This window comes from Plectrocnemia conspersa, unplaced genomic scaffold (genome assembly GCF_051122295.1).
Source record: "Plectrocnemia conspersa isolate PC_06_02 unplaced genomic scaffold, ASM5112229v1 ptg000001l, whole genome shotgun sequence".
NCBI lineage: Eukaryota > Metazoa > Arthropoda > Insecta > Trichoptera > Polycentropodidae > Plectrocnemia > Plectrocnemia conspersa.
Genome location: NW_028277165.1, coordinates 10682496 through 10696110, shown reverse-complemented (window position 1 = coordinate 10696110; position 13615 = coordinate 10682496). Strand labels below are relative to the sequence as shown.

Here is a 13615-nt window from a genome sequence, read left to right as displayed (position 1 = left end):
TTCTAAAAACTGCTCGAATTTTAACAATAAAAACCTTGATAAATAACTTAACAACTGAACAAAAAATAAGGCAATTTTGTTTACTGATACTTTGTGATTTTATTTCATAAAAACTGCCTTGATTGACTCTGATATCAAGTCCTAATCAAGTAGTCTACAGAGGTGTTGCAGAACTCATGCTATTTTGGAACATTCTGGTCTACTTGTACATATATGTATTCATTAAAAATTTGAAATAGTTTAACCCTTTCACTAATCCTGCTCTGTTTTGTTATATTTTACGCTACTACTGTGTTTCATGTTGCATGCCTGATTCGTACTGCCACCTATCACTCACTCTTCAAACTATACACATATGTGCGAATTTTTCATATGATTTTTTCCTTTGCGTTTAGTAATTTATTTTAGTAACATATTATTATTCTAATGCGTATTTTGTTTTATTTCTCAGAATTTAAAACAATCTGACAAAGATGGAATTATGTATCATGAATCATTATTTCTATTCTTCAATTTTATTATTATCATATAATAAAAAACGAGTGCGATATAACAGGGAATTATTTTAAGAGATATGTGCATTTAAATATGTACTTTGAACAATAAAATTAATTCTTTGTACATTTATGTAAGGTAAATCTTCGGATTTTTTTTTCGGAAAAGGATTTGTTGTAGAGCTTTATTCATGGGTCCTCACTGTTCTGAAACAATTATTTTATATATTGCTCATTTAGTTTGTCCTCTACAAAACAAGTTTCTTCGAGTAAATGTTCTAAAAAAAAATTATTTACCTAAAAAAAGAGAAAAGAAAACAATATTGGTTTTTTGAACAACTTTTGAAAAATATTTAAGACATGAAGTGGTTAACACTCAGTTTACGGGTAAATTGATAAAAATATGTATATAGTGACCAGATTTTCAAAAATAAAAATAGTGTTAATTATTTGCATTGTTCAAATATAAAAAGTCATAGAAAACCCAGAAAAATACTGTCTTATACAAATCAAATCAGAAACCGTCAATTTGTTGGGTTCCGTAAATCTTGTCTAAATGATCTATTAAAAGAATTTAAATCAGATTATGTGCACGGACGTTAAATTAATATTATATATGTATGTACAAATAGGATTCACCCATCATTGACTTCTACCCGGAAGATTTTAAGATTGATTTGAACGGAAAGAAGTTTGCGTGGCAAGGAGTGGCACTTTTGCCATTCGTTGAAGAAAAGAGGCTATTCAAAGCTCTTGAAAGCTATTACAATATGTTGACGCCAGCGGAAAGTATGTTATTTAAATTATACATTTAAAAAATTTAAATTTGTATTTCAAACTTTTATTTTTAATTTTAGAGAGGAGAAACGCAAATGGGAGTGATCGAATTTACGTCGGGATTGGAAGCTCGTCTTATGCTTTCGTAAAGAATTTCTACATGGAGCAATCCAAGAGCAGCAAAGGTAATCTAATGCCCGAAGTTGAAGTTCCTTATGCTTGCGATAACATGAGGGGTACTATAATGCCTGCAGACGATTGCGTTATTGAAGGCGGGTGAGTTGATACAAGAATATGAACAACACAATAAAAAAATTGTTTCAATTATGTTTTTCTTTTAAGAAAACTCCTATCGCCGATACCATCGTTGCAGCACATAACTGATAACAGAGCTATCTGCGCACGGTATAGTGATCCAGTCTATTCTGTCGACTTCATCTTTCCAGCAATTCGACTAAAGGGTGCCGTTGAACCACAGCGAGTATTGAAACCCGGTGATTTATCGCACGAGGAGAACAGAAACTGGCGACCGATGATCGGTGAGAGCTTTTATTATTGTATTAAATTAAAAAGCAGAGTAAAAACTGATATTAAAATAAATTAGACACATTTACAATGATTTGATATATGATTTTTTAACATAGGTATGGTTCATTCGAACACAAAAGCATCGCTGGGAGGTTCAGGACACAGGATGCTTGGTCATCAGTTACCCAACGATCGCACATACGCATCTATACAACCACCGTCTTATATGCAAGCGAGTGAGTACATATTATATTTATTTTACCAAGCCGATAATAATTTTATTCATAAAGATGTATAAAATGTCATAGTTGTAATTCTAGTGTCGGAATTATTGTTTGTTTGGCTTTTGAAAATATTCAAATGAGAATGCTCGAATTGCGTTAAAAATTATATATGTGAATAAATCCATACAAGTATTTTTAGGTAAGTGGGTGTATAAGTGGCTTTCTATTCGCTCATCATGTGGTATAACTTGTCTGGTAATTTGATACCCTCATTTGATGAGTAAATGTTTACGCTAGTCTGTCTTTGAGTAAATTGTACGCATCATTCTTATATTTATATATTTTTTGCATATCTTCGACTCAGTTTTTACTTCGCATCAGTCATCTTGTAGAAATTTGATTGTGTTTTTAATGTGTCTTAGCTGGCTACGGACGTAAAAATCATTATAAATAGAATTGCACGGTAAAATCAAACGCTACTGTTGCCAACACGTGCGCAGTTATAACTGCATCTATGTCAGTTTTCAGCGAACGCTCGCGCTAACATGTCGATTTTAATGATTTTTTTTGATTATTTTTTGTAATTAGATCTGGAATTATTAATATTTTAACAATTATTTTCCTTTTGGAATTGGGATTGATGCTTTTTTATATACTTGAATAAATTTGTCATAGACGGCTTTTTTCCGATTTCTATTATAGTAGTCTAGTTTTAACCTTCCAAAGGGATGGTTCGTTTTTATAATAAGTAATAAATTGTGTTAAATGGTCGCAATATTCGCGGTCTTCTTGTTGCAACATTTTGAAAATGCTCAATGACTCGTGGCAAGCAACGACAAGAACTGAGCTATTCCTCATTGCACAGTACACATTTACGATAAAACTGTGGAGTCGAAACCAACAACGATTTTGGCCTGACCGAAAAACGAACTGGCTCCAATGAACTGTGCAGTTGTATTTTTTTGCAACGATTTATCATCCAGATGTTCGATAAAACTGCGCAGTTTGGACTCACAGTTCTACACAGTTAAAATACTACGATTTTTCGTTACGTCTGTAGCCGGCTTTAGGATAAAAAACTATTGTTACATTCTGAGGTAATTTAATTCCTGAGTTCAAATGTGCAAAATTTGTAACTGATATTATTCAACATAATTCACATTTATATTGAGGAGTATATTTTCTCCAGTCTTAAAGTTCGACAGAGAAACATTTACAATGTATGTCATAATATATAAAACACATTTATATGGAATAAAACGTTCCAAGCCCAGGCGGAAGTAATTAAGGGGTTCGAAGACTTGATAGAGTAAAAAAATCAAGTTTTTTTGACTTTTTTTCTCGCTAGAATTAGACGTAAGAAGCGAGTACAGCTTATTTTGATTAAATAGATTTGTAAATGTTGAAAATATCGCATTTTTAATTTCACCTACAAATCCGGCAATTCCATAAGGCACAACCTGATATAGGTTTATTTTTGGGGATTTGTATGCCGGAGTACTTGTTTGATATAAAGTATTTTATACATTCTCTTGGACGAAGTTTGGACGAATGGGAAAGAAGTCAATTTAGAACCAATAGCAATATTGTTTAACTTCACCTTTTGTACCATATCTCTGGTGAAAGCATATAATTTAAAAGTGGCCGTTTGTGGGTGATCATTAGACAATTACACAGGACACTTGGAATAATACTATTTGTTGCACAAGGCTTTGAGTATTGTTTCTAGACGTGTGCCTCGAAGCTTTTGAAAGTCTGTATGGTTATTGTCAGCAAACTCTTGGCTGTTCCTAAATGACGATTGTTTAGCCATACACTCTTGTTCTTGATTTTTGACAGCCTATGGGAGGGTCTTCATACACTCACGCAGTTAACGCCAAGGTTAACTAAACGATACTTACAGGAAAAAACAATGTTTAATTAAAAAATATATAAATTGGTTCGGTTCCGGTTTTCGTTATGGAATAGATATCAGTTTTTACAGTTTTTAGTTTTCGGTTCAGCTCCTAGTAATTATTTTTTTAAATTTTTTATTTGTATTAAATATATGCTACAATAATTAATAATTAATTAAAGTTATAATAACTAGAACCACAAGTATGTGTATAATATATGATAACAATATAATTTATTCAATGAAACATATGTAAACAAAGTATATATTCGTATATTCACAGTTGAAGTATACAGGATACTTAGGTATATATATTTATAATTAAAAAATATGAAGGTTTCCTCTAATTTTTTGTATATCTTCAAATCAGTGACGTGTCGTCCATACATGTGATAGATTCAAAACGTCGCCAGCATGCACGGTTGATGGCGAGCGACTCAGCCGTTACACGTGATCCTGTTTATAGTCATTAGTACTGGGGCTCTACGAGTCCATCCTCATCTGGATTTTTACGTTTTTATTTTTTAGCAGCTTTTCGGCGTCTATTTTTGACTGCAAAGTCACACCTCTTCAGCATCAAAACCCGAAAAGCCCATTGTTGGATCTTTCACATATTCAATATAATATTTACAATATGTACAAAGTATAATACAGTTAATTTTTCATTAATATTTTTTGTACTGATATCATTTCCTTTTGAAAAAAAATATTGGTTTCAATTAATTGAAATATTAGTTTCAATCAGTGCAGATTATTAATAAATAATGCAATAAAAACCTAGGTACTACCTAATTCTCGAAATCTTCCTGTGTAATTTGTTGAATTATCTTTTATTGTTATTCAATTTTTCTATCAATGAAGTTACATATATCTAAGAGTAATATCATTTAATTACTGATATAACTAACGTAAATTTAAGTATTGTCCTTTTGTAGAAGTTGCGTAGGCTATTCACAATTAATTAAAGATCAATTAAAAATATTTACATATGTGTGTGTACGGGGGGGGGGGGTATCTCGTAGATATTTTTAAAGTGGAAGGGGATGCCGTCAATTTCCTGAGTTTTCTCGAAAGCAAACCGAGTGCGCGTGTCGCAAACACGAACTACAATGGACGGGAGCGTGCTCCGGCGTTCTGACGGGGCGCGGGCGTAATTAGTGCGACAACAATAGGGCGCCCCGTCGAAGGAAGCCGTCCTCTGACGAGAAAATTAGCTGCCGCCTTCCGTAGAAACAATGGCCCGGACCACTTGTGCTCTTTCACGTGCTCCCTGCAATAAATTATGCCCTATTTGCATGTCGTTAAGGGAAAAATGGGGATAACATCACAGCGTGCTTTCAGTTTCGGGTTTCGATTCAAACGCGTTCGAGTCTATTATATTTTTTGTCAAGACATTCGATGTCATACTACCGTATCACAATTGAGCTTGACACCTTTGCTTCGTAAGCAAATCCCATAATTATACTATTTGCATTATCATAGCTCTTGTGGGGCTTTCTACCTCGCTCTTTCCTCTTGTCTCTATTCCATCCAACCAAAACAGTCGCGGTCTACTTGAGCTACTCAATAGGATAGCGCAACAAACGATTGTCCCTTCTCAGAAGTCAAAAATCCACGTCAAAAGCAATAAAATCATGCCGTCGCAGTGGGAACTCTCGGTAACGAGTTTTTTTATCATTACAATCATTACTCTTCATATGGAGTTTTGCTCTCCATATGAAGAGTAATGATTGAAGCTCTTTTTTAGTGTCAGATTATTTTTCCGCTCCATTATAGCAAGAGAGTTTAAACTTGAATGTAAACAAAAGCAACATAATGTAAAAGGTCCAATCGTTTGAATGAAATTAAATCAAAACAAATACTCTCCGGATTATGGCTTTTAGTAGTTTCGAATTCATGTCAATCAATGTGCTGAGAAAAGAAATTAAACGAGTCGTTAAACCTTCACTGACGCATAATTAACATCTGAAGCGCTTTAGTCACGCTTGTCCGCATTTATGACTCTGCGTAAAATAAGGAGCGATTAAAAAAATAATATAATATAATAATATTATGGTAAATATAAATAATAATTTGTTATTTAATTTGGTATATATTTTTTTATTCACCAAGTGTGAATTCGTGACATGAACATCTTTATATGTTTTGGTCTTAAACTTTTAACCGGCAGTGATATATTTTACATACGCCAATCTACAGCAATCTATAGGCATCAAGAGGGGCAGGGGTGATCGTCGTCCACAGGCGATTATTTGCAGGGGCGTTAACGAGATAATGGACGGCGAGCGATCGCCACGGGCGGGGACAACTCCAAAGGGACCGACAGAATTTCCGTTTTGCGAATTTCGACCAATGGCACAAGAGAGATAGATCAATTTTCCGAACCGTGTCATGTACCCACTACTACTACTGCTCACATAATAAATAATAGATTGACGATTAATAAACGATTCGGCGGGCGTTCGCCATGTTTCCCCGCTAATTGATCGCATTGTGCCGAGTGACACGGGCACAAAGCCGGCTGCGGGAGGTGAAGAGGCGCGGCGCGTGCCGTGATTATTATCAAACGGGGGCGGAGGCCCTCCCAGATTGAAATGTGCGTCTATCTGTCAAAATATCTAATAGTGACGCAGTCAACTCGTACCCGGAATGTAGACTCGAAAATATATTGCACCTTCAGTAAAATACTTTAGTAACTTCAGTAAAATACTTTAGTAACTCTGCTGGCAACACTTACATATATATTTGATTGTATTAGGGAATGGATACCTGATTTTGCTGACAGAATATATGTTTCTGTCACTATCTGATTTAATGTGTGTGTGTGTGTGTGTATTACAGAAAAATACCTAGAATATGAATAGTTCATTTAACACGTTTATGGAGATATTCACATAATAAAATGTCATGTACACTCGGTGTACACCACAGTCAACTAAATGTTAAAAAACAAAGTTTTTGGATATTTTAAACAAATCTTATTTTAAATAATTAAAATACCTAAACGAAATTGGTCGAGTCATGTTTTTCAGTATTTTACTATTAAGCATCTGTAAAAATATTTTTGGCACCAAAGCGTCTATGAACGTCTTCCAAATTTAATCCGTTTCTGAAAACAAACTGTTTACTGTTGATATACGTTCATAGGATAAATATGGGTATTTTAAAAAATTTTAACGAAATACTGACAGATTTCTTAGAAAATATTATGTTGTTTTAAAAAATATATAATACACAGAAAAAGTATTATTTCTCCTTGTTTAAGGAATTCAAACTTAATCGTTCCACGAATGTTTTATTAAATATACACTGACCTGTTTAAGTTATTCAGGATATTGGTGTTTTTTTATTAACAGCTTTCGTACGCTATCATCCCTTAATGCACGTACCCGTGTCTCATTTTTCAAACTTTCCAGATTTTTTAATGAACCTTTGAACACTCGGCCATAATAACCCAGTATTGGTAATTGTTTTTGAATTGAAATATATTTGATCTTCATCGTTAAATTTATGGGTTACTCTTTGATATTTCTCTTCAACACAAAAATCTCCCGATTTGAATAATTGCTCGAATCATTTAAACCAGCATTTAGGATGCTGTGGTTGCAAAATGTTCTTGTTTGAACTGTTTAAAAATATGTATGCGTCGAATATATTCCGAAAGAATTAAAAAACAAGCTGGCAAACAGGTCACAATTGACCTAGGTTAAAGAACTTTTTCCCAGTACCCTCAATATCATAGATAAAAATAAATATTTAAATATGCATATATTTAATAAATATTTTTGCATAATATTTTCGTTTCAATTTAATTTATGCTAGAGAAACCAGTTTCATAATAAATTTAAGCAATTGATAATTGAGTTTTAAGTGCAATTTCTGTTTTCACTTTGCTGCAAAAGAGCGAAACGAATTCACACTTCAATTTTTTTTAACTTCTTATTACCGTGTAGATTTCCCAGCTTATATTCACACGCAACATTAACTCATATATATACATGAGATAAATCGGGTTCAGGTAAAACCAACGTAAGTTTTGCGTTAGCTTTTGAAGTATATATTATATACATTTTAAGGCGCGGCTTAACAAAAACGATTTGCTAGATTCACCACTTACGACAACTCGACATGCGATTCATTGTGTATTAAATTAAGATCTTAACTAAAGGTTCGTCACGCGTTTGAACAAATAAGCAGGACAAGCAAACAAAATCGATAAAATTCCTAGAAATGTCTCCACTCGCCTAATACTAAAACCGGGTGGGGGAGACTGCTACTGATCGTGACAAGTTTACAATGGCGGCCAATTAGGATCAAAACGCTCATGACCAAATATTTATTTTACTTCCATGGCAAAATTGACACGAATTCAAAACAAAAATAAACACACATGACTGACAAATTGTACACGTTGCCCCTTTTGAATCGAAACCGTAGACAACGGACGCGCCGAAAGTTAACGAGGAAGCAATAACGCGCACAATTGCGGCCATGGCTGGAGGCGCGATAATTTTATCCGTCTCCCCTATTTGTGTATGTGCGAATCGTCGGCAATTGGCGACGACAACGCCACACATTAACAATGCGATGGCGTTTGAGCGTTTATCTTCCGGAAAATTCACAACACACAATGATGCGACCCCTACCGCTACCCCTAACTGTTTTTACGTGGTTTTAAGCTTCAAAATAGATCATTGTGTAAAATAAATCAATATTTATTTATTTTCAATCAATAAAATATTCATGTATTTTGGCACATGGTCTCAAAATTTACTTATTGGGTAATATAGGTGGTAATTTTTTAAGGTTAACGCCCCGATGTATTTGATGACAAGGGGTCGACAACAATAACACCGGAGGTTGTCGAAGCCAGAAGGGTAGTCCCTCCGGACTGACGGGATGGAACTGGGGGCGAATTCGATTAACGACTCACAGCAAAATAACCAAACGTTTATTTATCTTGTCCGTATGTTAATTCGCGCGTCTTGGCTGTGCGTAGCGATGGTGTCACTATTGAACTGGCATTCTAAATATTAAATAGACAAACACCAAGCAAGTGTTTGTATACAGTAGGACACCCTAATAAGTATATTAAAAAAATATGCTATATAAATGTACGGGGACAACTTTTCCTTTTTTTGTCTTAGTCAACCTTGTTTATATCACAATTTTTTTAGTGGATTTAGGTCTGGAGAATGTGTTATCTAATCTAGAGCCATCAGCTCTCAATGGTGAGCATATTGTCTTACTTATAAATATTTTAGAAATCGTATTCAGCAATATTTTGCAAATGGAAAGCATTATAGCAGTGCTACTCAAACCACTTTTGTGTATGTGTAATCATGTATAAATCAATGACTGACTATCGCAATACGCAAAATAATAAAATCCTGTCCATTTTGTCCCCATTTTCTTTTTTTATCAAAAAAGATGAGTTCAACAGTATTTAATATTTTTTATAAAAATAATTATTTTTCAGAAAAATATTAAAATGAACATTAAAAAACATAACATGTTTAACGTGTCATCTTATTTAGTGTAGATCACTTATGTTGAAAAGAAAAATCTGATTCTACACTAGTTGGATGAATATTTTGATGATGGATGAAGTATATCATTTTTCATCCTACTTTCTTTGCAGAATCGTTTATGTTTATGTATTAGTGGCTTAACTTACCATTACTTTTTTGGTTTATAATTTGCTGAAGTTTGCCTTTTATTGATATTTCAGTAACTGGTGATTTAAATAGACTGTTCATTTTCCTGTTAACTCAAATCTGCTCAATGTTTTATTCGTAATTTAATTTTTACTACGTTGCGTAAATCAAGATATAACATTTTTTACAATTCATGAAATTGGAGTGAGACAAATTTAATGTAACTGAACTTCACAAGATCTCACAGTATACTAACGAATAATATTCTGAAATACCCAAAGATACAACTTTTTGCAATTTATAAACTATTCGTCAAAGAACTGTGCAAAAGTTTTGGACCATCTGATCCATTAACATTATTTTATTACAAAACGATTTTTTTCTTGTCAAATAATAAACACGTCTGTTAAAACACAAGGGCAGTAATTCTTCGTTTTTTTATGAATTAGCGGATTTTTTCGAAAATATATGAAAAAATGCATTTTACGACCGGCCAAACCCAAACTTTTAATTGCTTGTTATTAAAAAATACAAATTCTTCTTGAAAATAATTCATTAGTAATTGTGTTCTCTACTTAACATCGCGTGGAGAGCTAAATATCATTCATTAATCGCCGAACTTAAAGAAAATAAAAGTATTTTTGCAGCCGAGCCCATTACTACTTTTTATTTTCATTTTTATAAAACACACCATTGATTTTACGCAATATTTTAAACTATGGCTAGGGATGTGCGTTGGCCGGTCAACTTGAAGTAAATAAAGGGAATGCAAATGTTTAGAAAATCGCTATTTCACTAAACGTTTAATAATGTTTCTCATCTTCTCCATTGAGAAATCTTCCCTCATTGTCGAGTGACTCCTCCGGTCGAACTTTCGGATCGGACTTTTCAATTATTCCGCTTCTGCACGATAGTCCATTGTCGACTTGGGAATATCGTCGTTCCGTTTCCTCGCGTAATACCGATCGGGTCGTTTTCCTGTCACCCCCGATCGGTTGGCCAATCAGTGCGCTCGGCCGAGCGCGTAATTGACGTCCTAGGATTCGGACGGCACAGGTAACTAACCCTCAAACGCCCGGGGGTGGTTGTAATTAAACGTACAACGAGATTACAGCAGCAATGACGGCTCGATTGGTAAACTTGTTTGTGAGGCGGAACTTCAAATGGGTCCACGCATAAAGAAGAAATGTCGGGATAGAATTACTACTTTTATGTATTTATATTTAATGTAAATGTCAAGGGTTAATTATTGGTAGCGAAGGTTACGGTTTATTTTAAATTCAGATTGTATAGATAGTTATAGCTATTTAACACATTGCACACTGGGAATTGTTCCTAAAAATGAAGCCATGCGGCCGGGCTTATTTTAAAAAATTAGATAAACATATTAAAATTAAAAAAAAATGATATGTGGGATATATTCTCATAAAAAAAATCTATAAACACTGTCTTGAAACAACATTTTTTTTATAGTTTTGACCCTCTGGAGTTTTGGATATCAATTTTTTTTCAATTATTTTAGTAACATCTCTGGCTAGAACACTAAATTATTATGGTACTGTTAATATGCAGTTTAACGTGTGATTTTTGTTTTATGGAATTGAAATGACGAAAAGCACAAATTTGTGCGCATGGTAATCAATATGTTAAAAATATAAATTTGATAGTCACTTTAGGTGGACCGTCTATATATATATATATGATCTTAATATCATACTGTATTCGATTATTTCTATGAAGAGGCCGACGCCGCATTAGGACCCTTTACGAACGCCGGCCGTATTTTTATTTTTCTCCTACGCACTCATCCTCTAACCCGCATCTGATTTTTTTGCCATACCGTACAAGTTTATTATGCGCTCGCACGACTATATACACTGAGCATGCTCTATCTCGTGAGATTTCTATCTGAGCGTATGCGCGCTCACACGCGGGTGTTTTTTTCCTTACTGCTTTGCGAAAGCACGAAAAAATGATAAAGCCTAATCCGATTGTGAATAAGGTGCACTAGGCGGTGCACCTTTTACACAAAGAAGAACCCCTTAATACGTATTCAAGTGAGGCAAGTGGCATTATGGACAATGAGGCGATTTGGCGTAATGCGACCTAATGATACACATTTCCTATATGGTGAGCGAGATGATTGCGGGTTTTGAACTCGAAAATTTTGCGCCATGAAATCGACTTAAGTGCCATTGAATTTCTTCATTGTAAATACACATAAACAAAATTATATAAATTTTATTAGTACACAGTTTTTCTTTTCCGGTTTTTTGATAACCATTATTATCGCTGACCTGATGGTTTATAAATATAAACCAAAATTTGCCAAATATACTAACTTCTTATTTAAAAGATGTAATTTTTTAAGATAAAGAATATTATACTTACATCTCAGATAATATATTTTTATCAACTAAAGTTACGCTAGGGCGCTATAATTTTTTACATTCTTGATGCGGTTTTTCTTTCAATTGATTATTAAATAAATTAAGGGGTGGGCGTGTGAGATTTGATGTAAAATTAAATATCACTAAAAACATTTAAAGGTATCTGACAAATTGTATTCTGATTTCTCATTTATCTAATTTGAATCTTCGTAGTGATTTTATCTGGGAACGCATCCATCCCACTTAACGCGCATTCACCAAAAACCGAGTAAAATATTTTGACAGCGAGCAATTTATCCGCCGACGATTCAATGGACCCTTCAATAAAGATAAGTAAAAGATATACACACACATCCATATGTAAAAAATCTCTATGCGTTCCATTCTTCGTCGGCCGTAAAACCATTGCAAAGGATCGCCTCATTCATGGCGAAGGATCGACCATTGTGCTCCGGTACTTTGATCGTCCATTAAATGACTATATCGTTTCATTATTATTATTATTATACTCGGCATATATATGTATGTAAGTATACATCCACTTTTCAAGTGTCTTTATTCAGATACCGACCATTCGTGATGCACTTTTTAGCAATAATTGAGCCTAATATTCTTCTTAAGATTGCGTACTAATAACATGCTCAATAATGATACAATCTCGAAAATTCCCTCAGAGGGTGACCCTCAGGATAGTCACCCTCGCTTAACGATCTGCGGCTTCGCTATCCCCCGATCGGCGGAACGCCGTTTCTACGGGACCATTCACGAGGAATCATAACACGATTTAATTCAAATAACCAACCACCAGATATTCAATTTATCGTGCCCGACGGAGCGTGCGCCCCCGCTTGGGGTAGTTCAGACTACACCCCATAAATACATACACACCATTGTGAGATGTTTGCTCAATGTCGCTCGCTTTTCTTGGTTTGCTTATTTATTCCTATTTGTCTTATTTTTCTTAATTTTAATGTTAATATATTGTAATGCTTCTGTATAAATTTTTTTATATATAGTACGATTTAGTAAATCTTATTAATCCACAATTCAATGCAATATTTCTTGCGTGAGATACCTACTTGAAATACCTTTCTTATAAATAGTTTATTCAACTGCGTTTTCTATTAGATCTTACCTTTTTATTGTGGTACATTTTTGGTTTTGTGTCATTGTCGATGGGGTTTCTATTATCATATTTTTTACAATATGTTTCGTTTCAATGTTATTTTTTATAATAAAAAAACCTTAACATTAAATATTAATGATATCATTTTTGATGCTGTATTTAACTTTCGTCGACGTACAAAAAAATCGTTTAACGTGTGATCATTAGTGCTCTCAAATATCTGCCTTGTGAGTAGTCGATCGCCCTGAGGGGTGGTACGGGTGTACGTAAGAACACAGGGCGGTATTGTTTTATGTTATCGAGCTTATGATTTATAATTCACTGTTGTTATGTATATATTGTATTAATTATACGCATTGCCTTGCTCTACGTGAATTTCTTAATTTAATTTATTTATTTAGTCGTGTTGTTAGCGATTACGTAAATTATGCGTGTATTTCTAGTTGCAAATGATTTTATAATTAAAAACGAACTTTAAATATATTATTTATTCTAATAAATAGATTATATTTTCAATTCAGCTCT

At 33.8% G+C, this 13615-nt stretch overlaps 1 protein-coding gene across 1 annotated transcript in view; it reads left to right on the top strand.

Moving 5' to 3' along the window:
- Nucleotides 1-13615, top strand: part of Rat1 (5'-3' exoribonuclease 2 Rat1) — a 29254-nt gene that overhangs the window by 3086 nt on the left and 12553 nt on the right. Inside the window, exons 13-16 of the mRNA XM_088192270.1 lie at nt 1127-1283; nt 1352-1547; nt 1614-1810; nt 1916-2035. Of these exons, the coding sequence (XP_088048396.1) occupies nt 1127-1283; nt 1352-1547; nt 1614-1810; nt 1916-2035 (670 nt within the window). The remainder of the gene's footprint in view (nt 1-1126; nt 1284-1351; nt 1548-1613; nt 1811-1915; nt 2036-13615) is intronic.